The sequence below is a fragment of the Tachysurus fulvidraco genome, chromosome 1 (genome assembly GCF_022655615.1).
Source record: "Tachysurus fulvidraco isolate hzauxx_2018 chromosome 1, HZAU_PFXX_2.0, whole genome shotgun sequence".
Taxonomy (NCBI): domain Eukaryota; kingdom Metazoa; phylum Chordata; class Actinopteri; order Siluriformes; family Bagridae; genus Tachysurus; species Tachysurus fulvidraco.
In genome coordinates this window covers 26922107-26948590 of record NC_062518.1, presented here as the reverse complement: position 1 = coordinate 26948590, position 26484 = coordinate 26922107, and the positions used below count along the sequence as shown (strand labels likewise).

The 26484-nt window shown below is 35.0% G+C and overlaps 2 protein-coding genes across 5 annotated transcripts in view; one reads left to right on the top strand and one right to left on the bottom strand.

Annotated features, from left to right (window-relative positions):
- cacnb2b (calcium channel, voltage-dependent, beta 2b) overlaps positions 1-4512 on the top strand; it is a 28194-nt gene extending 23682 nt beyond the window's left edge. For all 4 annotated transcript variants that reach the window (XM_027169282.2, XM_027169285.2, XM_027169286.2 and 1 more), the window contains 3 exons: positions 235-330; positions 782-952; positions 1888-4512. In XM_027169282.2, coding sequence (XP_027025083.1) covers positions 235-330; positions 782-952; positions 1888-2598 — 978 coding nt within the window. In that variant the 3' untranslated portion in view covers positions 2599-4512. The remainder of the gene's footprint in view (positions 1-234; positions 331-781; positions 953-1887) is intronic.
- Positions 4513-4896: 384 nt separating this feature from the next.
- On the bottom strand, positions 4897-23469 carry mrc1b (mannose receptor, C type 1b). The gene is made up of 31 exons (XM_027169281.2): positions 23295-23469; positions 22612-22998; positions 21339-21518; positions 21051-21203; positions 20809-20922; positions 20537-20674; positions 19761-19940; positions 18726-18883; positions 18479-18595; positions 18253-18368; positions 17995-18143; positions 17668-17867; positions 17442-17566; positions 17217-17289; positions 16947-17100; positions 15501-15536; positions 15233-15399; positions 15072-15130; positions 14874-14974; positions 14114-14256; positions 13110-13212; positions 11940-12091; positions 10899-10916; positions 10695-10800; positions 10380-10606; positions 10106-10271; positions 9333-9491; positions 9096-9212; positions 8714-8881; positions 6025-6063; positions 4897-5390 (listed from the first exon to the last, which is right to left on the bottom strand). The coding sequence occupies exons 1-31, from the start codon at positions 23368-23370 to the stop codon at positions 5176-5178; spliced, it is 4296 nt and encodes a 1431-aa protein (XP_027025082.2). The 5' UTR covers positions 23371-23469; the 3' UTR covers positions 4897-5175.
- Between the last annotated feature and the right edge of the window lie 3015 nt (positions 23470-26484).

The following is a 26484-nucleotide window of genomic DNA, read 5'->3' as shown; positions in this document are numbered from 1 at the left end:
TGTTTTGCATGTCTCAGGGTTCAGGATATTCTCACTGCCTGTAGTGGTTCTGAAAGATGAAACAGAACAAGAGCTACACAAAAGTACAGTAATAGTAAATGAAAACGTTTACAGAACTGAGAGAATATGAGGCAGAAAAATCTCAGTATTTTCTGTATAATTTTTAATGTATAATTTAATTTTTATAATTAATAGACTTTTTTTTTTTGTCTTTTTCTTTATCTGGTGCTTCAGGTTCTCACCAGGTTGATAAAGACCAGAGGGAAATCCCAGACCAAACATCTCAATGTTCAGATGGTTGCTGCAGATAAACTTGCACAGTGTCCCAATGTACGTTTTCCCTGAAATTTTATAGCATTATATTTTAGAATACGAATGTATTTTATCCATTTATTTATTTTTTGGACATGTTTCATCTGTGTTTTGCCCGAGGGCTTAATTAGAGACTTGCTTAATGTTATAATGAAGCGACGGTTATTTTTAAATGTCCTCATTGAATTTGCACTGGCAGAGATTAACTTTTCATTGTTTTGCTATGCTACTTAACTAAAAAAATTAGGATTATAAAATAAAGTCAAAATGTACTTTTAATTGAAGTATTAATGTTTCTTTTTATTATAATCAGTTCATTTGTTGTTTTAAATTGTTATTGTTGCACTTAGCGTTACAGTATACACATTTCATTACAATATACAGTACACGTTATCTTAATCATTTTCAGCATACCTTTGCTACAGATTCATTCTTCCCTCACATTTCTTATTGCTTTGTCATCCTTTAGGAGATCTTTGATGTTATCTTAGACGAGAACCAACTGTCAGATGCTTGTGAGCACATAGCTGAGTACTTGGAGACTTACTGGAGAGCCACTCATCCCCCAGAGGTGGAGACAGCCAAGCCTTCACAGGAGCCTATAGAGAGCACGGTACCCAGCAGCCCCACGCCTGCTAAGGTACACGCATGCCATATCGCAGTCATTGGGGATCCATTCGATTTTTTTGTTCCATATTTTCTTTATTAAGTAGTTGGGAGAAACACTTTTGCCATTATGTGTGCTGTCATTCATAACTCTTTTTCTTTCCATCAATTAACACTATTTAAAGAAGACAGATATGAGGTAGAAGAAACTCTGGTGAGTGATCATGCAAACGCTCCATACAGTATGGGTATCTTTTTTTAGGAAGTAGGCTTAGTCTTTAATAGGATGTCCTCTTAAATAACAGTAGATTCGTTCAATTAATTAGTGCTACAGTACGTAGAGTTTCCTCTTCCCCTATTTTAAAGATATATGTTTAATTTGTATGCATTAACCTGACTGAAGATAATGGATGAATAGCTTAAAATTTGTTTGTCAGCTTTCCAGACTACTGTAAGACTCAGGAATATGAAGTGTCAGGAAGCATCGTAGAGGCATCAGTCTTATAATGATCTGATCACTTTTCTGTAACCCGCTATGTATAACAATGAATAAATACAGTAGCAAATTCAGGACACTCAGAAAACTTTCAATTATGCATCAAACCTGGAAAAGTCTAGTTCATCATGTAATGCTGCTTATTAATATTATGAGTCCTATTTAGGAACACTTTTTTGGAAAGTCTAATTTATAAATGTCAATAATCATTCTATAAAATTTAATGTAAACGTAGTCCTCATTAGAGCAATAGACCCCTCTGCATACATATAATGAAGAATATTAAATGAAATTAATTACAGACAGTTTTTTTTATTTTTGTTCCGAGCTAATTTTGGTAAAAATGATCTCGAATAACTCTAGAAAGAATGAATAAAAGTGATTAAACGAACAGATATACAGTAGCTAAAATCTTTTAAAGTTGCAATGTCACAGGATTCATTTTGTGTTATTATTCTAATCTTTGACATTAGGATGAATCCAAAAGCAAGCGGACGATGGCTACTAAGAGGAAAGGATCTCTGGAGAACCAACTAGAACATCCACAGAATGAGGAGCAGAAAGAGAATGAAAAAGAAGTAGTGAGGGAAGAGGCGGCTGATGAGGAGCGGCTACTGAAGAGTGAGCCGAAGAGATCCCAACTTATCCACCATCACCATCGTCACCACCACCATCACCATCACCGCCGCACCAGTACAGAACACACCGAACAGCACAATCACCACCCTGCCCACTTACAAAGCATGGACATCGATAACATAGCCAGTAAAAACTCAGATCCTCAGAGCCATCGTGCACTACTAGACAAAGAAGAATTGGACCAAACTGAGGCAACACAGATTACAACCCATAAAGACCAAAACCACCAACACCACCAACACCACCATCACCATCGCAAGAGCACGGACATTCAAAATGACTATAGACAAGACTATAAGCTGAAGCACAATCAGCGCAACAGGCAGCATAGTCATCAGAGACAGCTACGCTCTCCTAATGAACAGATGCTGCGCTCCGTTCATGAACAGACACTGCCTTTACACCACTACGAGTCATCTAAACATTACTACAGCCTTGATCACTACCAGGGCCAAGAGCGAAACAGGGACAGGAACAAGGAGAGGGACAACGACAGACATGATGAGGCTGGAAAGAGGAGGAGAGATGTATACATTCATCACTGACTGATGCAGTGGAAATGCAGTGTGCTGATGCTGCTATGTGAAACACACAGTTAATTCCAATACTTGTACTGTACAAAGGTCTCATCGAGAGCATGCACAATGTAAAAATATTTTACATGACATCTATTTACTTTCACTGGTAGGCTAAATCTTACCAGAATGATTTAATGCTAAATAACGCTAAAGACAGTGCTTTGCAAGAAAAACCAATCAGTAACAAAGCGTCTAAAAGGCTTTTACACCGTAGCCAATTTACAGACGTACAAGGTTTCAACAACCGTGAAATTTAAATATTAGACAACCTTTTGCTTCCACACTCTGCTTTAAGAAACTACAGAAACCATTTTTTCTACCTATATTATATATTATATATATTTTGACAAAACTTCTTTTACTGGATTTTTATTTATTGTCCACAATCTGGCATCTCAGTGATCTAATCATCAAATGCTGTAAATGTTGTTGGTGTAGTTTTGGATTTTATAAGAACCCAATACATGTAAAATCCTGACATGCTAACCAACACTTTTTCATGGTAGCTTGCAAGCCTGAATCTAAAATTGAGAAACATTTGCACATTAAAAATGCCTCAGAGGATATCGACGGGACCGCCGATCGATTGGCACAGTACATCTATTGGCATTTACAGTATGCACTTTGTTTGCTTTCTCACTTCCATTTTTTACATTTTCATTCTTTCAGCTATATTCTTTCAGTCATTCGCAACCTCTCCGGCTTTCTGAGAAAGATCATATAGCAGCTGGTGATTCTGAAAGTACATTTTCCTGATCAGATCTATAAATATGGTGCCATTGCATACTTCTTAAATTCTGTATGACTGCATCATAATATTGCACTTTTTTTTTAAGCTAAACTGTCTGTGATACTATTGTAAATGTTTTAACCATTACTGTATTTATTTATTTATTTTTGAATAATTATTTAACGGTATCAGAAAAAATCATAAGGACTGGATTTTCCCCTTGAATTCCTCTTACTGTATTTGAAGATTTTGCACTAATCTTGACTTCTAATAAAGATTGAAGTATTTGCACACATTCAGTATTGTCCCAGGGCATATTCCTTTACTTCCCTGACACAGATAACAACAGCTATCTATCTATCTATCTATCTATCTATCTATCTATCTATCTATCTATCTATCTATCTATCTATCTGTCTATCTGTCTATCTATCTATCTATCTATCTATCTATCTATCTATCTATCTATCTATCTATCTATCTATCTATCTATTCGTTCATTGCCTTAATATGGTAGTATTTTTATATTCTCTAACCATTCTCAAGATCTAATAAAGATGATCTTAACACATACCGAGCATGATCATTAGTTTCTGACAGGATTTTAGCAAACAGCTTGGTTTGTTTACACCTATTGGCAATTCAATGTTTTCACACTTCAGTATGTGCCCCTTTTAACTAGTGATGTAGTAACATAAACTCCCATGGAGCACTCTGGTATATTTCGTTGTCTTTACAGTCATCCCGGTTTTATAATTCATCTCAAATTGTACACCATTTGAACATTTGACACAACTTGAACTTGAGCACTGTTCTTGTTTTCAGGCCTAGAGAATATTATTACTCTATGCATAAATTTGTAATAATTTCTATGCATTTGTGTGTACCTCATTAATGCCTTGGTAGATTTGGATTGATAGTGAATAGAAGATTGTGTGTGCTGTAACATCCTATTTATCAGAATAAAACGTGCTAGAATGGATTGCTTATTTATACTTTTCTTTATTTTACATTGCCACTTGGTGGCACACGTCATTATCCAGAGGGACTTAGAGACTTTTGAGGTCTCTGTCAGTAAACACATCAATACTAGTTCACTAGGTCATGGATTAATAATACCATTATTTTAACATTCTATAATTCATTGTCATGCTTTATGATCCTCTTCGACGTTTTACTTATCAGAATTTTGATCTACCATTGACAAATAATCAATAGTGTAAATGGAATACTGGCAAAATTTACTTAAGCATATACCAGATACCATTTTTATTCAAATGTTCTATTTAAAAATAAAATCAGATAAACAATCATACTGTTCTAATGAAATTATACATTTATTTATTTATTTATTTATTTATTTATTTATTTATTTATTTATGTAGCACATTTATTTAATAAGTAGCACATATAGAAAAGTTTTTTGCAGGTGGACAAAAAGAAAGCCAATAAATATAGCATTTTTTTTTCTATGACTGACTTTTCACTTATCCGATTAAGCTGTGTGTCCTTGCCATTCATCAAATGACTTCAAATCATTAAAACCATGTTAATTTTTACTTGGATTAAAACATGCTGTGTACATAGGTTTGCATTGAAGCTACATGTCACTGGAGTAAATGTGATTTGATACAACAGTGAAATTCACCAAGAGCTAATAATAATCTAGGTACATGTCTTTATATATCATTTCAAAACCTCTTAATACCCCAGATGTGGAAACATTTAGTCAACATTCAAGTTAGTTAATGTTGAATGTGAAGGAAAAAAATATTAATACAAAAAGAACTAATTACAAAAGGATAGTATGAAACTTATTCATTATTTTCCATGTGGTCAACTAATGTTTTGTTATCTTTGTCCTCTGACAATGGGGCTTCTGTAGTATAATACATTGGGTTTTCATATGAAGGTCCAGCAAGCCGGTTGTTGATCTTTCTGTGGTATATATAAGCCAATCCGGCGAGCACAAGCAGCACTGCAATCACCACAGCCACAGCCACACCAGAAAGAGTCCTTTGCTTTACAGCTGCATATATTGAGAAATCACATGAGACATGAGATGCATGCAGCATTATAACTTAATTAAAAATGCAGGAAGTGATAAATGCTAACATAAATTCAGGTAGTCATTTAAATCAACAAAATTAAGCATATATTAGGCATTCTGATTAAAGACATATTTAAGTGATGATTACATTTCCAGGGCATGATTTTTTCCATAATACATTCATCCATTCATTTTCTACCGCTTATCCGAACTTCTCGGGTCACGGGGAGCCTGTGACTATCTCAGGCGTCATCGGCCATCAAGGCAGGTTACACCCTGGACGGAGTGCCAACCCAGCACAGGGCACACACACACACTCTCATTCACTCATGCAATCACACACTACAGACAATTTTCCAGAGATGCCAATCAACCTACCATGCATGTCTTTGGACCGGGGGAGGAAACCGGAGTACCCGGAGGAAACCCCCGAGGCACGGGGAGAACATGCAAACTCCACACACACACAAAGCAGAGGCGGGAATCGAACCCCCAACCCTGGAGGTGTGAGGCGAACGTGCTAACCACTAAACCACCATGCCCCCCACCCCACCCCACCCCCATTATACAAATAAAGTATTTATTAGAGGTATTGAATTAGCTGGGTTTTTACCTGTTGGACTAATACTTGAAGACGTGGTTGGATTTGAAACTGCAGTAAAAAATAGAAAGAAATGGCAAAAATTGTGTTTAGGATCAAAATACATGAATTAAAATACATCTGCAGACTAAAAATTTCCCTGTATAACAGAAGCAATTGTAAATAGAGTTACATCATTATTAAACTATAGCATTTAATATAGAATTACTAAACAAACTTTGCCTAAGCCTTGGATTGTAACAGTAATATTTGTAGATCACCTTGTCATCCCACATGGGTAGCCTTTAAAAGGTTCCTGATATATTACAGTCATCTTCTTTAGCATTCTATTCTTTCTTAGCATTCTAAGGAAGTGGATTGAAATAGAGCTCTATCCTTTTTGTATATTATATTATCGTATATTATTGTTACATTGTTCAGTCCAGGGGATTTGCATTGACAAACACACATTATGTGGACTATTCTTATCCTTATTTACTGTGTAACTGTTTGTTAATGTACATCAGCATTTGCACTGAAGTTGTAGAATAATGGATGCATGTTTACAAATGCGAAAGTGTACAGTGGCAGAAAATACAGCTCATAATCACATCAACGATATTTAAGCAAGCTAGCCAAGCCTGTTGTGGAAAATGTATCTGGCTGCTTACTGCTTACATTAAATTCAAAGTACCCTGTTAATAGTCTGATCAAATTTACTGTCACTCATGTATATATAGTAATAGTGGCAACTAGGATGATGCTATTGAGTACCGGATATTACAACATAGTTGTTGCAAGATCATCTGTGAGCCTATTCTCTAAACTCGAATAATAGACACCAGAGCAACCTACATTTTGTTTTATTTTATACACCTGAGCAATGAGGGTTAAGGGTCTTGGTCCCAAGGACCCAACAATGGCAGCTTGGTGGACCTGGGATTCAAGCTTGCAACCTTCAGCATAACCACTAGGCTACCAAATCTAAAATGCGTTTTGTATCACTAACATAGATAGATGCAGCTTTATTGACCTAGCATACTGCAACTACATAGCAACGAAATGTCGTTTAGCATCTAACAGGAGTCCAAATAGTAGAAAAAATGTGCAAAGGGAACAAGTGCAGATATATAAGTCAGTATATGTACGACAAAAAATAAAGTTATGGCATGTAGTATGTGCATAAGAATAGTATGTGCATAGGAACATGTGCCAGTTGTATGGACAAAGTACAATATGTCTAAGAAAATATAATTATACTGCATATCCTATTGGTGTAGTGTAGAGTTCAGTAAGCTTATTGTTTTTTTAGGTTTATTGTAATATGTTTATTGTGGGGGAAAAACTTGGACTAAACCTGTTGGTTCTGGTACAGATGGTCCTGGGCTACAATTACTGCAATTAGGACCATTTCAGGTAGATCATTGGTATTGTAGATGAGATGGCAAGTTAGCGGTCACACAAACCATGGTCAGAGTGTCAAATTAACTGCAAGTCTATTTATTTGGGTCTCTATGTGCTTTCTGAGACTTACATACCAAGCGCAAGAGAGGTATTGTGAGATTTTACTCGACAGTGCTTGTGAGATACGCACACACTTGCCAAGAAGACTGAACTTGAACCGGAAAGAGACCATTTAAAAAATCCATCAGTCTTTATAATTGTGCGTTGGCACTAATAGATTCAGCTAGAAAGATCTCTTTCTAGGGTTTAACCTAAAAGATCACATGAAGCAAAGATTGATGGTTTGCAAATGGGAGAGCATGAATTAGTTCTACAGTGGGACAGTTTGTGCAAGTTGTCATATTAAGTAATAGAATCCAACAATGAAAAATTCCCTTGACTTGAAATGACTGGCTTTCAGTGTGGTCCGATAAGACTATAAATTACATGTGCCACGGTCAGCATGCAGTGACTGATGTGGATGAAAGCTCTAAAACAGAACCTGCCATATATAGAGTCACAACAGGGCAATAACGAATTAACCATCTTACTGTATCTGCTATTGCAAATGAGAAAGCAGATCACTCATGTGTCTAGTGAGGGCTCTCATGAATTATGTGGAAGTAACCAACCATGTGTATGTAAGAAAATTTGCTTCGAAGACAGCTTAGCTCTTTGGTTAAAGAAAGTGACTCACATGTAGGCCAACAGATGCCTTTTTCTTCTTGACATTCCATTTGACACATGCTTTTGTCCGGAGCATCACTGTTGATGATGATTAATCTGCTAGGCCTACTAGGTTTGTGACATCACATACAATATACCATTGTCCTATTGCACCTATTAATCACTGGTGATTGACGAGGAATGCTGCACTAACCAGCAGAGTATACTGTACGTTAAGCCTGGTTTAAAAATGCATATGCAATTTCTTTTTAATAAAATGTTATAACAATAATCCACAATATAAGCATATATAATAAAATGTGATGATGACTGTGATGTGATGATCTGGTACATATGAGAGGTCTATGATATAGTGAGAGGCCAAGTTCATAAAGTAGGTCTTTGTTATTTGTAGTCAGCAGTTTAATGAGCGAACAATAATACCGTTATTCAAGTTGGAAAGGAAATTGTCTTTCCGAATGCAATTTTCAGTCCTCCACTCATAGTCATTCTCCATAGCGTTAATAATAGACCGATGGCCTAGCTTTTTTGAAATTGAAGTAATTTAACGTAATAAAAAAAAAGACTAATTTTGTGCACAGCTCTGACTTACCCTTGGGTGTTTTGCAGATGAACGGTGAACTGTCGTATATGCAGTGACGTTTGATCCATTGTTTAGTTGTAATGGAGATAAATGCACAGTCACCGTTATAGTATTCGTCTGGAGATTCTTCCCAATTAGTGTAATCCACAACACTTCTGTCCAGCCACAGCCAATGTTCTGTGAAGAGTGCATTCAAAGACAAAATGAACATTCAATTCAGTTCAGTTAAATTTGTATAGCACTTTAAACAATGGAAATTGTCCGATAGCAGCTTAAAAGGAACCAGACACAAAAGTGGACACTGGCAAGTGTTATTATAAATAGTGCTTTTTTTCAACTGTATGTAGTCAAGAGGAGTTGATTAGTCACATTATTATACAAATAGTATTACCTGCATGTGTCTTAAAGAGGCCTATTGAGAACATGTCATGTTCATTCCCAAGAAAAGTAATGTATTGCTCTATAAACTTTGCTTCTTGTGTATCTTCAATACTGACAAGAGAGGAACCTGTTAAAAAAATAATAAATCTTATGGATACAAAATGTAGAAATGATCATATGTAAAGAAATATAGAAACAATAATAATAATAATAATAATAATAATAATAATAATGCTTTTTTTCTTACCTCTTGACAAACACAGCTGAGAGGCTCTGCTCCATGATGTAACTTGAGTCACAAATGCATAGCAGTGCCCTCTAAAAGGCAGCCAAATCATCTTTGGATCAGCTTCAATTATGTCAGGACACGTCCCAGGGTACTGCACTGGTGGAGTTGGAGCAATGTCTGTGACAAAAATAAAAAGAATGCAATCATCCATTTTATTCAACAAGACTCCATCATCTATATCTGCACACTGAAGATCACTGTCAGAGAGTTCAAGGTTGTTGAATGTAGAAAAGAAGGTTCACCTCTTGTCTTAAAATCATTTTTCCATTTAGCCTGAAGACTCATCTCACAAGCAGTCAAAACACTTTAGGTTTAATTTTTGGAAACATTTAATACCTGTAATGAGTCTGTCTGTGTTTTCCCTGTTTCTGTCTGCTGTCTTGCCCTGCTGTTGATTGTTTGCTCCGCCCACTTGTTTGTTATCATGGACACTAATTGTACTCAATCTTTCCCTCATTGTCTCTGCTTTGTGATTGGTTCCTGTTTAATATATATACACTGTTTGTTCACTTCCCTGTCACGACTTATTGTATGTGTTTCTGTTTCCTGTCAGCCCGGTGGTCTGCCTCGGCTTGCTTGCCTACCTGTCTGTGTTCCTGTGTCTTGTTTATTAAATGGTTAACTGCAATTGGATCCTCACTCATCTTTGCCTCATCGTGACAAAACCATAGCTTATAGCCTCCATTAATCTAATTCATTTATGTTGATGTTACGTTGGCCTTCGAGTATACCTGGTGACTTTTTACATATGCTGTAGAATTTTTGATTGCAGTCTGCAGTTTTCCATTTTCCATCCACATCCACATAAACACAGGTGTGGTTACTATTTGGTTCATTGTTGTTCCAGTTTTCCATATTCAACTGCCATTTATCAATCCACAAAAAGTATCCATCCGTCTGTTCACAAAAATATCAACATTTTTATTTCTTTTTGATGTATTTACTAAAAATTGCCAAAAAAAGACTGCTCCTATATTCTCTTTACTAATTACTGTGTAATTTTACCTCTTTGCTGTTAAGGCCGATCCATAAGGGCTGTTCATTAATTGAGGTCTGCAGCTCAATGTAAGCTTGAGCACGCAAGTCCCGAATACTAGCCAAAGTTTCACCCTGTAACTCACACTCATGCTTTGCTTCACTCCAGGTCAAGTTTTTCTGCAAGACCTTGTAAGAATCATTTCCAAGCTTGACATTTGTGGGGATCTTTGTTGGGGTTGGTTCTATAAAGTGATCTGAATAAAAAAAGATAAAGACTTTATTAACTGTTCATTAATTTAAAAAAAATGCTCACAACAAAAATAGATACTTCTAAAGATTTACCAATATCACGACTGCAAATGAATCTGATGGTGTCATTACAGTCTTTTGTTAACCACTTGCCTATCTCAGGTTTTACCATGCTTCCCAGTGCAACACAAGTTGGTTCCTAAATTAAGTAAAACAAATGGCCAAAATGTAAAAAAAGGTTACAAATAACTAACTAATTAACTAACTAACTAATTAAATAAATAAAAAAACAAATACCTCATTTTCCCACATCCACTGTAATAAAGCAGAAGAATGATCGGATTAGGACTAGGCACACGCAAAGAAATGTTATAAAACAAAATGCACAGTGAATATTTTAACAAAGTCAGAATTTGTTGTTACAACCCTATGTTTTTTTAAAAATGCATCAGTAGATTTAGGTACACTTTTATATAAGCAGTTTTATTATAGCTTTATTATAGCTCAATAGATGTTTTTTCTTTATTGCACCATTTTGACAAAACTCTAGAGACTGTAGTGAAAATCCCAGGAGCTCAGCAGTACAGAAATATCATACTAGCTGGTCTGATGTCACACTTTCCCCATTCTGGCAGTTGTTGTGAACATTACCTAAAGCTGCTGGCCCCTAACTGTATCTCCATACACTGCACTGCTGCCACATGGAAGGCTGGTCAGATAACTGGATAAATAAGTGTGAATGTGTTCCTAATAAAATGACCAGTGAGTATATGTATAGTAAATGCATACTGTAAGTAATCTGTAGGAAATGCTTTATCCTTTCTTTAATGTGGGTGAAACTCTTTTCGCACATGGATTTCAGACTCTACAATGTTTAAGTTCATTCTGCTGATTTGAACTGACTCTCTGATCAACACAATTGTATGCAAATGGTTAATAAAAATCAACTGGCATATAAATTATGAGGAACTTCTACAGGTAATGCACTTCCACAAGAAGGATATTATTTACTTCTCTGTACTACAAATAAAAAAAAATTGCCTGCTTGTCCTGAATGCCTTGGCTAGTGATTTGTGTAAAGTTAATCCCCAAAAGGGCCCATTGAGCTATAAACTTATATGTTAAACCTATGGCCTGTAAACAACAAATCACCAGTAATTAATTTCATACGCTGTGTGGTAGCAGTGTTATATAACCAAATGTTTAACAATAATTGCCTTATGATACCTTGAAATTTGATTATTAATGATTTAATGGACATCGAGTATGCAACATGTGCATAGACCAATTGATTAAGCAGAACTGTTCTCTTTGAAAAACAAAATGAAATCATCATACCACATATTCGTTTCTCCTTGGTTCTCCTTTGGCCCAGTTTGTATATTCGATACCACTTCCATCTGTCCATTTAAATCCTTTTTTTGCCAAGTTACTGAAGCCAATCCATAAATCATCGAGGTTATCACCATCCATCAAAAAGGTTACAAATGCTATACGTACACAATAAGAAAAAGCAATGAAATAAGAAGCACTGTATGCTTAAATCAAACAAGGATTTACTTCCTCCTGATTAAAAATGGCAACAAATTCCAAACTAAGTTCATTCATTCATTCATTCATTCATTTTCCACCACTTTTATCCGATCCAAACTAAGTTATTAGAGGTAAAAAAAATAAAAAAAAAAGCTATGGGCATGACACTGTGGAAACCCATTAATAGTCATTAATAAGCTAATGATAAATTAGCACCATAGTCGCTGAAGAGTGAGTTAAAAAAAATACCTTTTATTATGAATGACATAAATATGAATATTAAAAATGACATAAATAAAATAAAAAAATCCAATTTCTTGGAGCAAGAACATTTAATTTTGTAATAATTTACCTACTGTATTCCCAATTGTACTCATACAAAACTGCTATCCTTTTTAGGAGGGATATCCGAACATATCCAGAGTGTTTTAGTTGGACATTGGTGATTATATTAGCTCTGAACAGACTACATTGTGTCATGGTTATGCCAAAATTGGTGCTGAACTACATTACCCATCAGCCCCAGCAGGTCACATGGCCATGCCACAAGTCACTGATGACTCATACAAGATTTATGCTACCCCTCTTTAGCATTCCTATTTAAAGATGGGGGCATTAATGCATATTTAATGTTATAATCCTCACATATTCAGTGTCTTACATGCCTGCTTCCTACAGTATGTCCTCATTCCCTTCCTCAGAGGATCTACAGCCAATTATTAAAAACACTATTTATTAGAACATGAAGCTTGTATTTGTAAGCACACCGAAACAGTAGTGAGATACTGATATTTTCCAAACATTATGCACAAGCACAAGTAAACATAAGCAAAAGCAAATGTTGAAAATTTCCCAGATAATAGTTTAGGGGCTGACATTATCTGTTTATTAAACGTCATCGGTTGTAAGAAATATTGAAACAAATTAAACCAATAAAACTAAGCATGAATGTTTAGTTTTATGATTAGACCTGACCTTGCTGAAGTCTGTTATTAACAGAAGCTAGATTTCCCCCGAGCTGCCTACAGTATGATCTGGCTTCAGTCCACGTTTTCAGCTCCTGTTCCATTTTGTAACACTGTAAAGCAAATAGTGTTACTCTGCACTGACCACCATTTTATTATCAAGCAAATGACCGTTCAGCATTAGCCACTTGTTGAAAATGTTCATTACTTTTTCACATGAAGTACTTATTTATAGCTTATAAATAAGTATATTTACACATTTTTACTTTTCGTATTGTTGGACTGATGAATGACAATAATGAATAATAATGATAGGGAAATTCAACAAAAAATTGCACAGGACTTCAAGAGTAATAACAGAATCCAACTCTGACTATTTTATCTGTAATCTTGAACTGAAATGTTGAAATGACCTGCATAAATAAGTATTACATGAGTGTTTGAATGAATATAGAATAATTGCAATGTACATTAAGTACTGTATATGCAGTGAATGGCCATTGGTGTGAAAACAAAAGGCTGATTTATGCACAGTACTATATATGACAAAACCATAAGTAAGCAATTATAGCATCTTTAAGTTGTATTCCAAGCTGAATGTCAATCATGTCAAAATGACTTTAAATACTTTCCCCATTACTATCAAATAAAATGATCACAATTAGTCTTGGACATATGTCTTAGTCAAATTTGGTTCAGTTTATCCAATACATTATTTTTCATCCATCATTCAACAGCACAGAGAATAGTACTTGATTCAACATAGTGTATTGTTCTGCATTTAATTTTTTTTTTATATCATGCTTCACAAATACTTCAGTGTTTTGTGTTTTTAAAAAAATAATTAAGCAAATGACAGTAAAGTTTCTTAATTCAAGCCTTTAAAATCATTCCTCTACATTCACTCCTATTTGAATAGTTAATAAGTCTAATGTAGTTATGTTGTACAATGTCTTTAGTCCAGTTATCATTACTGTTATGTGATACCATGTGTTTAATGTAAATGTCATTCACCTTTGTCTGAAACTTCACCCAGTCTGGAGCACAGCCTCCTTTGGGTGGCTCAGTTGGAGCAGCAGTAGAATTGACTTCAACAGAGCCACTTCGTTTACAGATAAAATTTTGATATACACCACAATTTGTACTCTCCCAGAACCCTTGAGAAGATACAAGTCTGTTATCCAGATTGTAGAATTTCAAACATTTCTTCATAAGCAGTATGATTTACACAGATATGAGCAAATGTTTGTGGCCACCTGACAAATCACAACCACATACTGTATATACTATTTTCAATCATCTTATTATTGATTACGTTCTCATTTTTGTTATAATAAGCCCCACTCTTCTGGGAAGACTTTTCACTAGGTGTTGGAACATAGCTGTGAGGATTCGTGTTCATTCTGCCAGAAAAGCATTACTTAGGTCAGATACTGACATTGGGCAAAAAGGCATGTGGGGCCTTCCGAATTTCAGTTCATCCCAAAAGCATTCAGGTCAAGGCTCTGTTCGAGTACTCCATTGTCACCCTTGGAAAATGACCTTAATTTGTTTACAAACATATTGTCATTCATGCGGCAACAAGTTTGGACTCCTTAGTTCTAGTAAAGGAGAATTCCTAATGCTATAGCATGTGATTGCCAGGTTAACACAAACGATTTTATGTTCCATACTCATTTGACTAGGATTACAGTCATAAAGCCTTTGCTGCTTTATAGAATAATAATTCTAAGTATTCAGCACTTTAATTTATCATTTAAGATGATTGTTTTACCTTGCAAAGGATTTATGGATACACAATGCTCCTCACTGTTCAGAAGAGAGGGCTGATTCTTCTGCCATGCCACGAATACCACTGGAGATCCATCCATCCACCTTGTAATGCATACACGTAGTGAATAATAGTGAATCATTTATTTTTGTTTTAGCAATGCTTTTAATGTACTGTAATATCAGTAGATTTACAACTCACGTGAAAGACTTATCCAGATCAACTGTCATGCCAATATAATAATCATTACGTGCTCGTACCTAAAAAGGAAAAATAATAAAATATACAATAAAAACACTTACAGATAAGTATATACAGTATGTATTCAGGACATAATACAGCTCTCTAATAGCAATAATTACCTGATGCCACAGAAATAGATTTTCTTTATCATCAGTAATTGACACTAGATCACCATGTCTTTGCTTACAGAACCATCTTGCTGCTTCCATAGAAAAATGAGTGTATCTACTGACATAATACTGATTATCATTGTATATAATCCACCCATCGTCTGTTTTATTATATGCTGCAAACGTAGGGAGAAAACAGAATTTTCTTAGGATGATTTTCAGTAATCAATGGTGATTCAAATGGTAAGGTGTGTTGCAGATTTTGAATAAGATTTACTTTGAGGTTTAATTTCCACATCATTTGGTGTAACACCTAGAAGAAAACAGAATTCACATTTTCAAGAGAAACTAAAACAAGAAAAAAGCAATTTTGAAAAATGAATAAAATAATCTAAGAAAATTATTCTTAACATGTATATTCAATAAATTCTGTTTCTATTTAATCTATTAATATTAAAAATATTAATATATAAAAATATTAAAAATATTCCACTTAATTTTAAAAATATTAAAAATATTCCACTTAATTTCTTGAGTTTCTAAATATAACAAACATTGCGGTGCCTATTTATAAAATTTTGAATTGCTAACATTACTGTTTCAACAGTGTTAGTGTAAGAAAAGTAAGTGCATTTAAATCTAAAACCTATCAACACCAGTCAGTCAGACAAGGACTTACAGAGGACTAACAGTATCAGTTGCAGTTTGATTACAGTATATGCATTTGTTTTTTAAAATAACTTGTTTATTTATTGGTCTAGCTAGCTGGCCATTTCCTACTTCAGTGAAAGTTAGCTAGCTTAGCTAGTAGCATATCTGCTATTTGGCACAACATAACATTGCTAATGTTGTCAAATCTTTTTTAAAACCCACCAGCTGTCACTGTGTCATGCTGTTTGTACATGATTAACCAGAAATACTGAATATAAATTGCAGTAAAAGAGACCCAATGCCATTATCTTAGCCTCTACATTGCCACACAGCACACTCTACATGTGGATTGTTAACAGACACCAATTTGGCCCACAATAAATGCCAGGATAAAACTAGTCTAAATCAGATCCAGAACTTCAAATATAAAGATTGTCCTCAGCCTTAATTTTGTCATCGGGATGTGTTACAGAGTTTATAAAAAAAATCCACCTCAAAAAAATAATTCCATTGTTATATTTTCTAGCTAGCTAATATTAAAAGCAGACACAAACAAATCTGCATTCTCTCTAACTGACTAAAACCTGAACCTATAAACACCATATGCATAAAAGCCAATATATAACAGTGGCAATATATCTGAATGTTTAAATATTTATTGATACAGTATAGTTTGATTAAGCTGGTGGCCACAGCCCAGCGTAACCTGTATATCTCTGGTCTGTTTAAGTCTGGTCTTGTCCTCTATTTTGCATCCTGTGCCTTGATTATGCACTGGTTTTCATCAAAAGATTCAACCTCAGCTTCACACAGTTTTTCAGGACTGCTCTGTATACAGTAGTCTTTAATTAAAAGCTTTTTTTTTGTCTTCTTACAGTCCCAGTACAAACTAAATTTACAGCACTACCAAGTTACCTCAGCCAGACCTGTGCTCTAACAGCCTGAGAAGTCTGTGACTTGAAATCATTAAAATAAACAAATCAGTGCGATTTCCAATTACTGTATTTAATTTGCTGTGGCTTGTTAGGTTCTAACTAAATGTTGTTTACTGGATATTTAAGGGTCTGTTTACCTTTTCGAATCTGACAAAACCAGTCCTTTCTGTCTTCACAGCGCAGGTCATTCCATTCTCCATTTTTTCTCCACCACGAATAGGACATTTCAACACAGTTTTCCACATTGTTGTAATTGTTTGGTTCTCCCTCTTGCCAGTTTTCATAAGCTGTCTGTATGAAAGACAAAAATCAAAGATAAACTCACAGTCCATACTAGTCTAGTCTATTCAGTCAATAATTTAAGGAATAGGTTATGGGATTTAGATTTAAAAAGCAAGTTTGCTTACAGAGGATCCATCACTCCATACATAACCAACAGAGGGATCTTGGATACTATACCCAATCCATGCTCCGCGGGTGCTGCAAATATAAATATTGCACAGGATTAGGGTCAAACAGCAGATCTAAATGTGTCTTTTTGAACAGTTTTTAGGAGGACATTTAGTACAGGAATAGGTTAGATATGACAAAACGTATGTAAGATCAAGTGGCTCATATTCAATTCTATTTACTAGGTATTTTGCATCAGATGCAGGTCAAAGGGACCATGGACACTTAGCAGATCACCCCCAAGTTCCCGGCAGAAACTGAGTGCTTCGAACCAAGTCTTCTGTTGTTCCTCTGGTACACTAAAAAGCTTGAACAAAAACAAAAGTGTTTCATTGGCCATCATTTTTTAATTCTTAATCCCCCTACAACTGCCTCATGATCAGGGACTAATGTCATTCTGCAATATACCTTTATACAGAAGTCTCTGTTTGCAATTGGAAACCATTCTTGGCTGCAGTTCGGAGCAGGGGTAGTTACAGGGGCTTGAGTAGTGATAAGATCCTCAGCCATCCTTTTACAGATATATTTTTCCTTATTAGTACAACTTAGTACATCCCATAATCCAGCAAATGTTCCCGTGGCAAAAGCGACACAGCCTTGTTTTCCCCCTGTGGATTGAAGATAGTTATCGCATGTATGTCTAGCTTTGTAGCACTGACTACATAAGCATTAATGGGTTTGTAAAGTTGTACAATGTTACTGACAGAATACTCACATTCTATATTTAGCATTTACCTGGCATTCCAGCATTGAAGTGAGTGTATGGAACCTTTTTGCTGTTAGTCCACTCAAAAGTGTGCCGATCCTTGATATTGGACAGTCCAGTCCAGAAGTGCTTCTCTGGACGCATCCCTACCAAGCTGACCAGGAAAGCGTTATCAACTCTGATAAGATCAGAAAAAATACAGAAATAAAGATTTATTTAAAAATGTTAAACCGTTATTAAATTCGAATTATTTTTATGGCATTTTCCATGACAAGAAAAGCTCTAACCTGCTTGTGATGTCAACCAAATAAGAGTCAGTTTTTAAACATGTCTGTTTTGCCTCTTCAAAGGTTTTCGTTTCTGTTCCTACAAAGTAGCAGTAGTACCCATATCTGGTCCAGCCCTAAAACAATACATTTTTCTTCTCCAGTTATGTGATAGAAATAAATTTCCAAACAAATTTGTCAAAGGAAAAACAAAAAAAACAATCCAAGCAAACAAAGTAAAACTTACAGGCTTGCAGCCAGGATTTGTGATGACTGTATCATTAGTGGATGGACTCGAATTGACATCTTTCTTACAGATGAATCCGTACTTTTTTTTGCAGATTTCATCAGCCCACTTGCCCTCCTGGAAAAATATACATTTGAACGAGTCACTGTATCTCCTAATGCTACACATGCTAATTTATATTCTTAACATAATTACTCATGGTTCTGTGGAAGCCCACAACATTCAATGTATGTGTAGAATATTTTACCTCTCCTCTTATTAAAACACAGTCCTCTTTATTGTCAGCATTATGGCTTGGTTCGTTCTTCTCCCATGAGACAAACGGCACATTGGAATGGTCACTCCACTCGAAAAACATCGCGGTCTTGAGGTCATTTAAGCCAATCCACAACTCATCTGTTTTTACTGTTTAATTTGGTTGGAACAAATGACAAAGCGTCACAGACATACTGTATCAGCACTAATTTTACACTAGTTTGTAATTTAAATGTAGAAATATCTTCTTATTTAATAATCATAGTGAAATTCAATGTTTTATAAATATTCCATATGCTTTTGTACCAGCACTTGAGGAAAGTCCATTTTTTTGACTTCTGGTAAAAAGAGTTAAAGTTGCATAACTAACTAGCAGGCACTAAGACACAAGTTTTAGGAACGTTCTTGAACTTCCTGATAGGTTCTTTTGTAGAATGAATAACCACAAATTATTTATATATATTTGGTTCAGATTCATGAATGGAAACCTTGTCGCATGTACATACTTTAAGTCACATTTACTCTCTGCATGTTAGTTAGTAATTAGTTTAGTAGATTAGGCCAATTAGGCTAATTAGCTAAGCAAATTTAATTATTTAGGATCTGTTTACTGTAATTTTCTATAAAGTATTTTCTAATTATTATTTAGTTGAACCAAATACTTGTATAACTTGAACAACCAAGAAAAATTGGATGAAGTAAAATTTTCCAAGTAAAATTTTCCAATGGCCAAATAAATTTAATATTGTAATAAAAATTAAATGTAATATTGTGATTACCCTGTGTATTTAACTGTGCCGCGTTGCCTTGTGCAGCGCGGAATCTACTGTTGTCTTGTTCTATCTCTAGTCTGTGTCGTGTTTTGTGTTTCCTTTTGTTATTAAACCCTGTTTGTTTTGCTATCCTGCGTTTGGGTCCGCTTTTATCCTGCGTTCATGACATAAGGTTCTTCATACCATACACAGATCACTATGAATAAATGATTGTATTTAATGTAACACTGAGAAGCAGCTACATGGAAACTCACAGTATCCAAGTTGAGAAATGGCAAAGCTTTGTTCCTCGACATTAAGAATGCTCAGCAGGTCTCCACCGTCATGTCGACAGGCATCTCTTGCCTCCAACCATGTTTTTTTAGAACGATGAAGGTAGTAGCAGTGACCTGAATAAGGTATCCATGGTCTGGGGCAAGATCCTGTGTGCACCACTGGACAAGAAGTGACATGAAATTATATGACATTTAAAATGGTTAAACACAGTTATGTATTGTGAAATAAATCATTTCATGATGAAGACCAGGTGCGTGACTAGGGTTGGAAGGGATGTGCAGCTTAACCCTCTGACTCTATGACTAATCAACAGTTGCATTAATATTACCTCACCAACTTTTCCAATGAATGAATGAATGAATGAATGAATGAATGAATGAATGAATGGCGAATGTCCAATTGCCCTACACTAACAACCGAGCCACCGGCTGACCAGGATAGGTACTGTTTTGTTTAACAGCTCATCACGTAAATTGTAAAACTGCATACATTATATATATATATATATATATATATATATATATATATATATATATATATATATATATATATATATATATATATATATACTGTGAACATGTAAAATAAGTGCTAATGGACAGATGTGTTTCTTGTGCTCTACATTGTGTTTCTTCTACATTATTTGTGGTGTAAAATGTTTTCAGTCTTTAAATGACCAGGGGCTTTTGACAGTACATAAGGGGCCTAAGCACCTGAAGTCCCTCACAACGCCACTGATAAAGACACTAATTACCTGTTGGAGTAGTGGGAGTGGTAAGCGCTTTTTGGCAGCTATAGCCATGTTTTGCAGAACAAACATCAGTGGTCCATTTTGAATCATACTGCTGACTTATCACCCCACAGGCATGATCTGGGAGAGAGGATGGTTGGCCTTTTCCAAAGCAATAGATTCAAGAAATGAAAGTATGAAATCAGAGATTAAAGCATTATAGCTGTATTATGGCAGACACCAAATATTGATGAGGTAAAACAGGAAAAAATAATATAGTGCAGCTAAATACTCACCACTGAGCCAGTTTAAATAACGTAAAGGATGCTTGTTGATCCACTGCCATCCACTTGATTCATCTAAACTGTTTAACCCTATCCACAATCCTGGACCATTAGCCTGAGACAAACCTAATTGAAAATTTCCATTTTATATATATATAAATTACAAACATTTACACATATCATATACATACCATTATTACATGACTTTTTTTTTTTTAGTGCAGCACAATTTTTTTCATGTTTTTATATGATACCTGATAGGAAGGTTTGATCATGGGGCTCAGTGATGCTTGAGAGTTCTCCCCCCTGCTGGTGACAGCTTTTCCTGGCCTGATACCAGGTCAGTGCAGACTCTTTGTTTACCTGGTGATATATGCTTGTGAGAGGGTTCTTTTTCCAGAACTCATCTGGAAAGAAAATCAATCTGTAAATATTCATGTTTTTGATTGTTACATGCTACAACGTGTGTATAATTTTTTATTTATTTATCTATCTATTTATTTATTTATTTATTTATTTATTAACATGACCTATAACAGTACCTATTTGAAGTGTCGGGCAATAACCCCAGAGATGATTATCTTCGTATTTACTTTCAACTGCACACCATGGGCGTTTGACAGAGGAGTCATCTCTTGTACAGTCTGCATACCATTTATTTTTGTACATGAATGGAAAATGACATGGGCGACCAAAGCCATTTCCACCAAGTGTATATAATTCTGTCAACATAGAGATAAATATGTCTAAATATTACTGTTGCATATTACTTTCTAACTCCACAGTGTAATACTTTACAATTGAATGTAATTTACAATGCATTATATATAATATAATAAAAATGTGCACGTTTTGGATTATTATTTTAATATTGTTTAATAGTATGCATTGTACATTGTACTTGCCAGTTCCTAGGTGTTGTCCGTGTGAAAAAGCATAACATTTTATTGATGAAAATTGTAGGAACAAGTTTCAAGACAAGTTTCAGTTTTCAGTAAATGAAATAAATAATAAATAGCACCAAGGATTATTTTCCTAAAAATGTAAGTATATTATCTAGCAACTTTATTTATTTCATTTTGTTTGAAATGAACGACAGAAAGCTTAGTGCTATATAAAATACATATCATTTAAACTGTATCCTTATTACTTAATGGTTCCTGAGTAAATACCTTCACATCAGCTTGACCTAGCAGAGCGTAATACTAAATTAAATGACTGAGAAACACAAAAAGGGTGAACCAGAACATTTACAGCTGTTGCTCCTAAGCTCTGGAAATCACTGCCATTGTCAATGAGGCTGTTTTTAAATCTAGTCTTAAAACATATTTTTATTCCTTGTCCTTTAACTCAGTTTAAAAGTGTATGTTGTCTTTTTCTTTTTTTTTGTACTTCGGCTTTGGTTGTGTAAAGCGTGCTCTAGAAATAAAACTAAAAAAAAAAAAAAAAAAAAGAAATACACTTAAAAAAATTTAAACCAAGAAAACATGACCGAATTGTTTGATGCCCAAGTCCATAAAACCAATATAAAGGAAGAAATATTGAAAACAACCCAACCTCAATTCTCACAATTACATCAGTTTCAGTAAACGGATATGCAAATTGAGTTCATAAACCACATTCGACTTATCTGTGTAATCACTTCAATACGTAATACGTCATTTTCTAGTTTGTGAGCAAAATGGAATCCAGGAAGTAAAATATGCACATTAGGTATTAGACACATGTTTACACAAACGAATGTAGCAGATTACTATTAGTGTAGAACAGAACAGCATTTAATTCATTCTAATCAGATGAGATTTGTGATCATACCTTCATATGGTCGAGAGCAAATGCTGTCGGTTGTTCCATGTATCGTCCACTGGCTCTTTTCATCCTGCTTTTTGGACAGTGTTAGAGAATAAGTGTCTCCCTGAAGGGACAAGTACAGTGACTCATTCTTCACACTTAAATGCATACTGTCAATGCATTCCCACTTTTGGAGGTCATTTTTAGCATTACAGAGATACCACTGCAGTTTATTGCCCTCCTTCTTGCTCCCTATGCCAAGGCATTTCTTCTGGACAATGTTCAAAATTCGGTCGTCAGTTGTCCAGCGAAACTGCTGTTTTGGGTTGAGAACGTTACAAACTTCTAACCATTGCAGGTTGTCCGTCAGACATCTGTTCTTATGTACGTTGTAGATCATAAAAATTCCATCTACAAAAATAATTAAGCATGCACTGCATTAGAAAAACAGCAGCACAACTAAATGTTTTTACTTCACATTTTTGTGTAGTATTTTTGTGCTGCTAAGTTAGTCACTGTTAATAAAGCAGGATCATATCATTTCAATGCTATTTTAAAAAGAGAAACTTTGTAGGCTATTTTTATTTCTTTAGTAATCATAGTTTCTGTGCATTTTTATTATTTGCTGACTAATGATATTTTTCGGGGGGGGCTTCATTTTAGACTAATGTGATTATAAAGTGATTTATGAGAAAGAAGCAACTTACCTAGTTGAGCAAAACAGTTGGATAACTCAAGCATAAACACAATAACAGCAATTATTTTTATCCTCTTGTTGTCCATTATCTTTTAAGCCTTACGCAAGACAAATCCTGTGTCAAACCTGCCTCTGTTCCAGTCTCACAGTGACACTTTGGCACTGGTGACTGTTTTTCTAGTGGAGCACACATCTTATGACACATGTATTTCTTTATAACTCGTGACCATCATATTTCATCATATTCATCACAAACCCATTAGTATTTAGGGTAAATGACCACACAAAAATTGTAAATTGCTCAAATTGTGGCTTTGTTTGCAAATCTTGCCTTTTCAGCAGTTTTTCAATGAGGCATTTTATATATGTCTGCCTTTTCAGTGAATCAGTAGATACTGTAGAATGAGTACAAAAAAAAAAGTGAATACAAAAAATAAAATTTCAAAATTATAAATTTACTGTCATGTCAGGATGCGGATCAAAGCATTATATGATTTATTTGTTTTTTTTATTTGTTAAGAATAGACTCATTTCATGAAAAAAAAATCACCTGATAAGAAACATTTAATATTAAAAGTATGCATTAGCAATTACATTGATGGTTAGAGGAGTCTTCCTTCAGGCGGAAGAGAATCCAGGGTGTTCTTTACCATTTTAGCTGATAAAAGAAAAACAAATTAACGCACACTCGTTTAACATCGGGGTAAATAAATATGGAATCATTAAACATGAAATCAAATCAACAGATTTTTTTGCAGAAATAAATTAAATATGATGGATTCAGAAGGATTTCGAACAAAAAAACAAAAAAACAAAAACCAGTGTGTAATGCATCCCAAGGCTTATGTCAAAAGGTCTTTCCGAGTAAATGTTGATAAAATGTGTCAAAAGGTCTTCCACAGGAAACGTTGATAAAACATGTGCTTTTACTTCCCCTTTCTCGAACCTTGCATAATGTAGAAAGTGCTGAATTAGCAGAGTTCAGGAATCCACATCATCCCAATGACTGAAAGTTGCCACTCTTTTAAATCCCAACCAGACACTGTGTACAATAATGTTGCAATAACTGGTCTTAGCCGGAAAATTTATTTTTTTCAGATGACTAAAGCATATGCAATTAACACTGAGGTCTATTTTCTGATTACACATTTATTGTATACGTGTATTCATATTTTAATATGTTAATCATGCATTAAATAATGCAATAATGCAACTTATACAGATTTTCTTATATAGCACAAGCATATACTGTAATAGTGAGGGGGCACGGTGGCTTAGTAGTTAGCACATTTGCCTCACACCTCCAGGGTTGGGGGTTCGATTCCCGCCTCTGCCTTGTGTGTGTGGAGTTTACATGTTCTCCCCGTGCCTCGGGGGTTTCCTCCGGGTACTCCGGTTTCCTCCCCCGGTCCAAAGACATGCATGGTAGGTTGATTGGCATGGTAGGAAAATTGTCCGTAGTGTGTGAGTGTGTGAGTGAATGAGAGTGTGTGTGTGTGTGTGCCCTGCGCTGGGTTGGCACTCCGTCCAGGGTGTATCCTGCCTTGATGCCCGATGACGCCTGAGATGACCTGTGACCCGAGAATTTCAGATAAGCGGTAGAAAATGAATGAATGAATGAATATACTGCATAGTAATATCTGTTCAGTGTTTAACAGTTGACAAAGCTAACCTCTACCAATAGGTTATTTAAATAACATCGTTATGTAATAAATAAACCATCTGATGATAAATAAATAAGCCATCTGACTTGCAAACCCATTTATATTTGCAGAGAAGAGAAGTCCCTGTAAATCTGTTGTGAAAGTGTTGTGAAAGGCACAAACTTTATGAATGAAATGAGCCACACTCACACTCAGTGTTACAAAAAAAAAAGAAGTAAGAATATTATATCAATTTTACTCAAATAGTATATTACAGGTTAGCTTAGTTGTATGACATGAATGTAGAATGTGATACAGAACATGTGATACAGGTTGCCTAGGCAACCAGGCAAAATATCGGTCTTTAACATACTGAAGGTGCATGACCACATTTTCTTTTTTTTCATAGAGAAATATTTTAACTTTCACTAACATGCAGTTAAATAACTTAAAATTCAACAGAATTCATGTATAAACACAATAGCTAACACAATACTAATAATTAAATTAATAAAGGACCTGGTGCTTTGCATCTGCAGGAAAGGATTTCACTTACGGTGCCAAAATGAAGCTGTTAAAAAAATTTTTACTGTAATGATGTGCCAATATATTTAACTATTAACCCAGACAACTATGATTCACTGATTCATGATTCATTCATTATGAGGAAGTGTAGTGTTGGGAAAAGATTTATTATTTTATTACAAAAAATAATATTGTGAAAGTTACATAAATACATATTCTATTTTCTGATACGTACCATAACAACAAATTATAAAAGAAGGGTCCCCACATGTAAGTTTTATAAATTGATGAACAATCCAAAATGTTCTCTGCTGTTGATGCTGAGGATGACCCACATGGAGATACATGGGACTTGGATTATTCAGTTTGGAGACCATGGCGGAGGCTTTGAACTGCACGGTTGTTTTTCTGCTCGGGTCTCCATCATTCAATCGTTGAAAATTTGAAGACTTTGGCAGGAAGGAATTCACTATGAAACTATAATGAATTCATAAATGACACTGATGCTCATACTTATAAGTTGCTCATAAGCTCCTGGTTACAAAATTGTGACTTAGTTGTGTTAACTCTTCACCACTGTCCTCGGCATGCTCTTTAGGGATGAAAATAAATTGCAAATTCAATTCTGCCTTGATGCCCAATGACGCCTGAGCTAGGCACAGGCTCCTCGTGACCCGAGGTAGTTCCGATAAGCGGTAGAAAATGAATAAATGAATTTTAAACGTTGCAATTTGTATCCTATTTTTTATACTCCTGTAAAGCTGCTTTGCGACAATGTCCACTGTTAAAAGTGCTATACAAATTAAAGTGAATTGAATTGTAGAACATCTCTAGAACATCTCATCCTACTTGAATGTTCAAAATATTTAATTTGAAATAAGTTGAAAGAAAGTTCATCTACGGTCTAAGTGAGACTACTGTTCATATCTTTAAAAGAAAAAATATCTATTTTTTTTGTATGACATTGATTACTATCAAAACAGTGAATCACTCTGAGTTTCCTTTCTACAGAGTCGGAAAACAACATCAAGA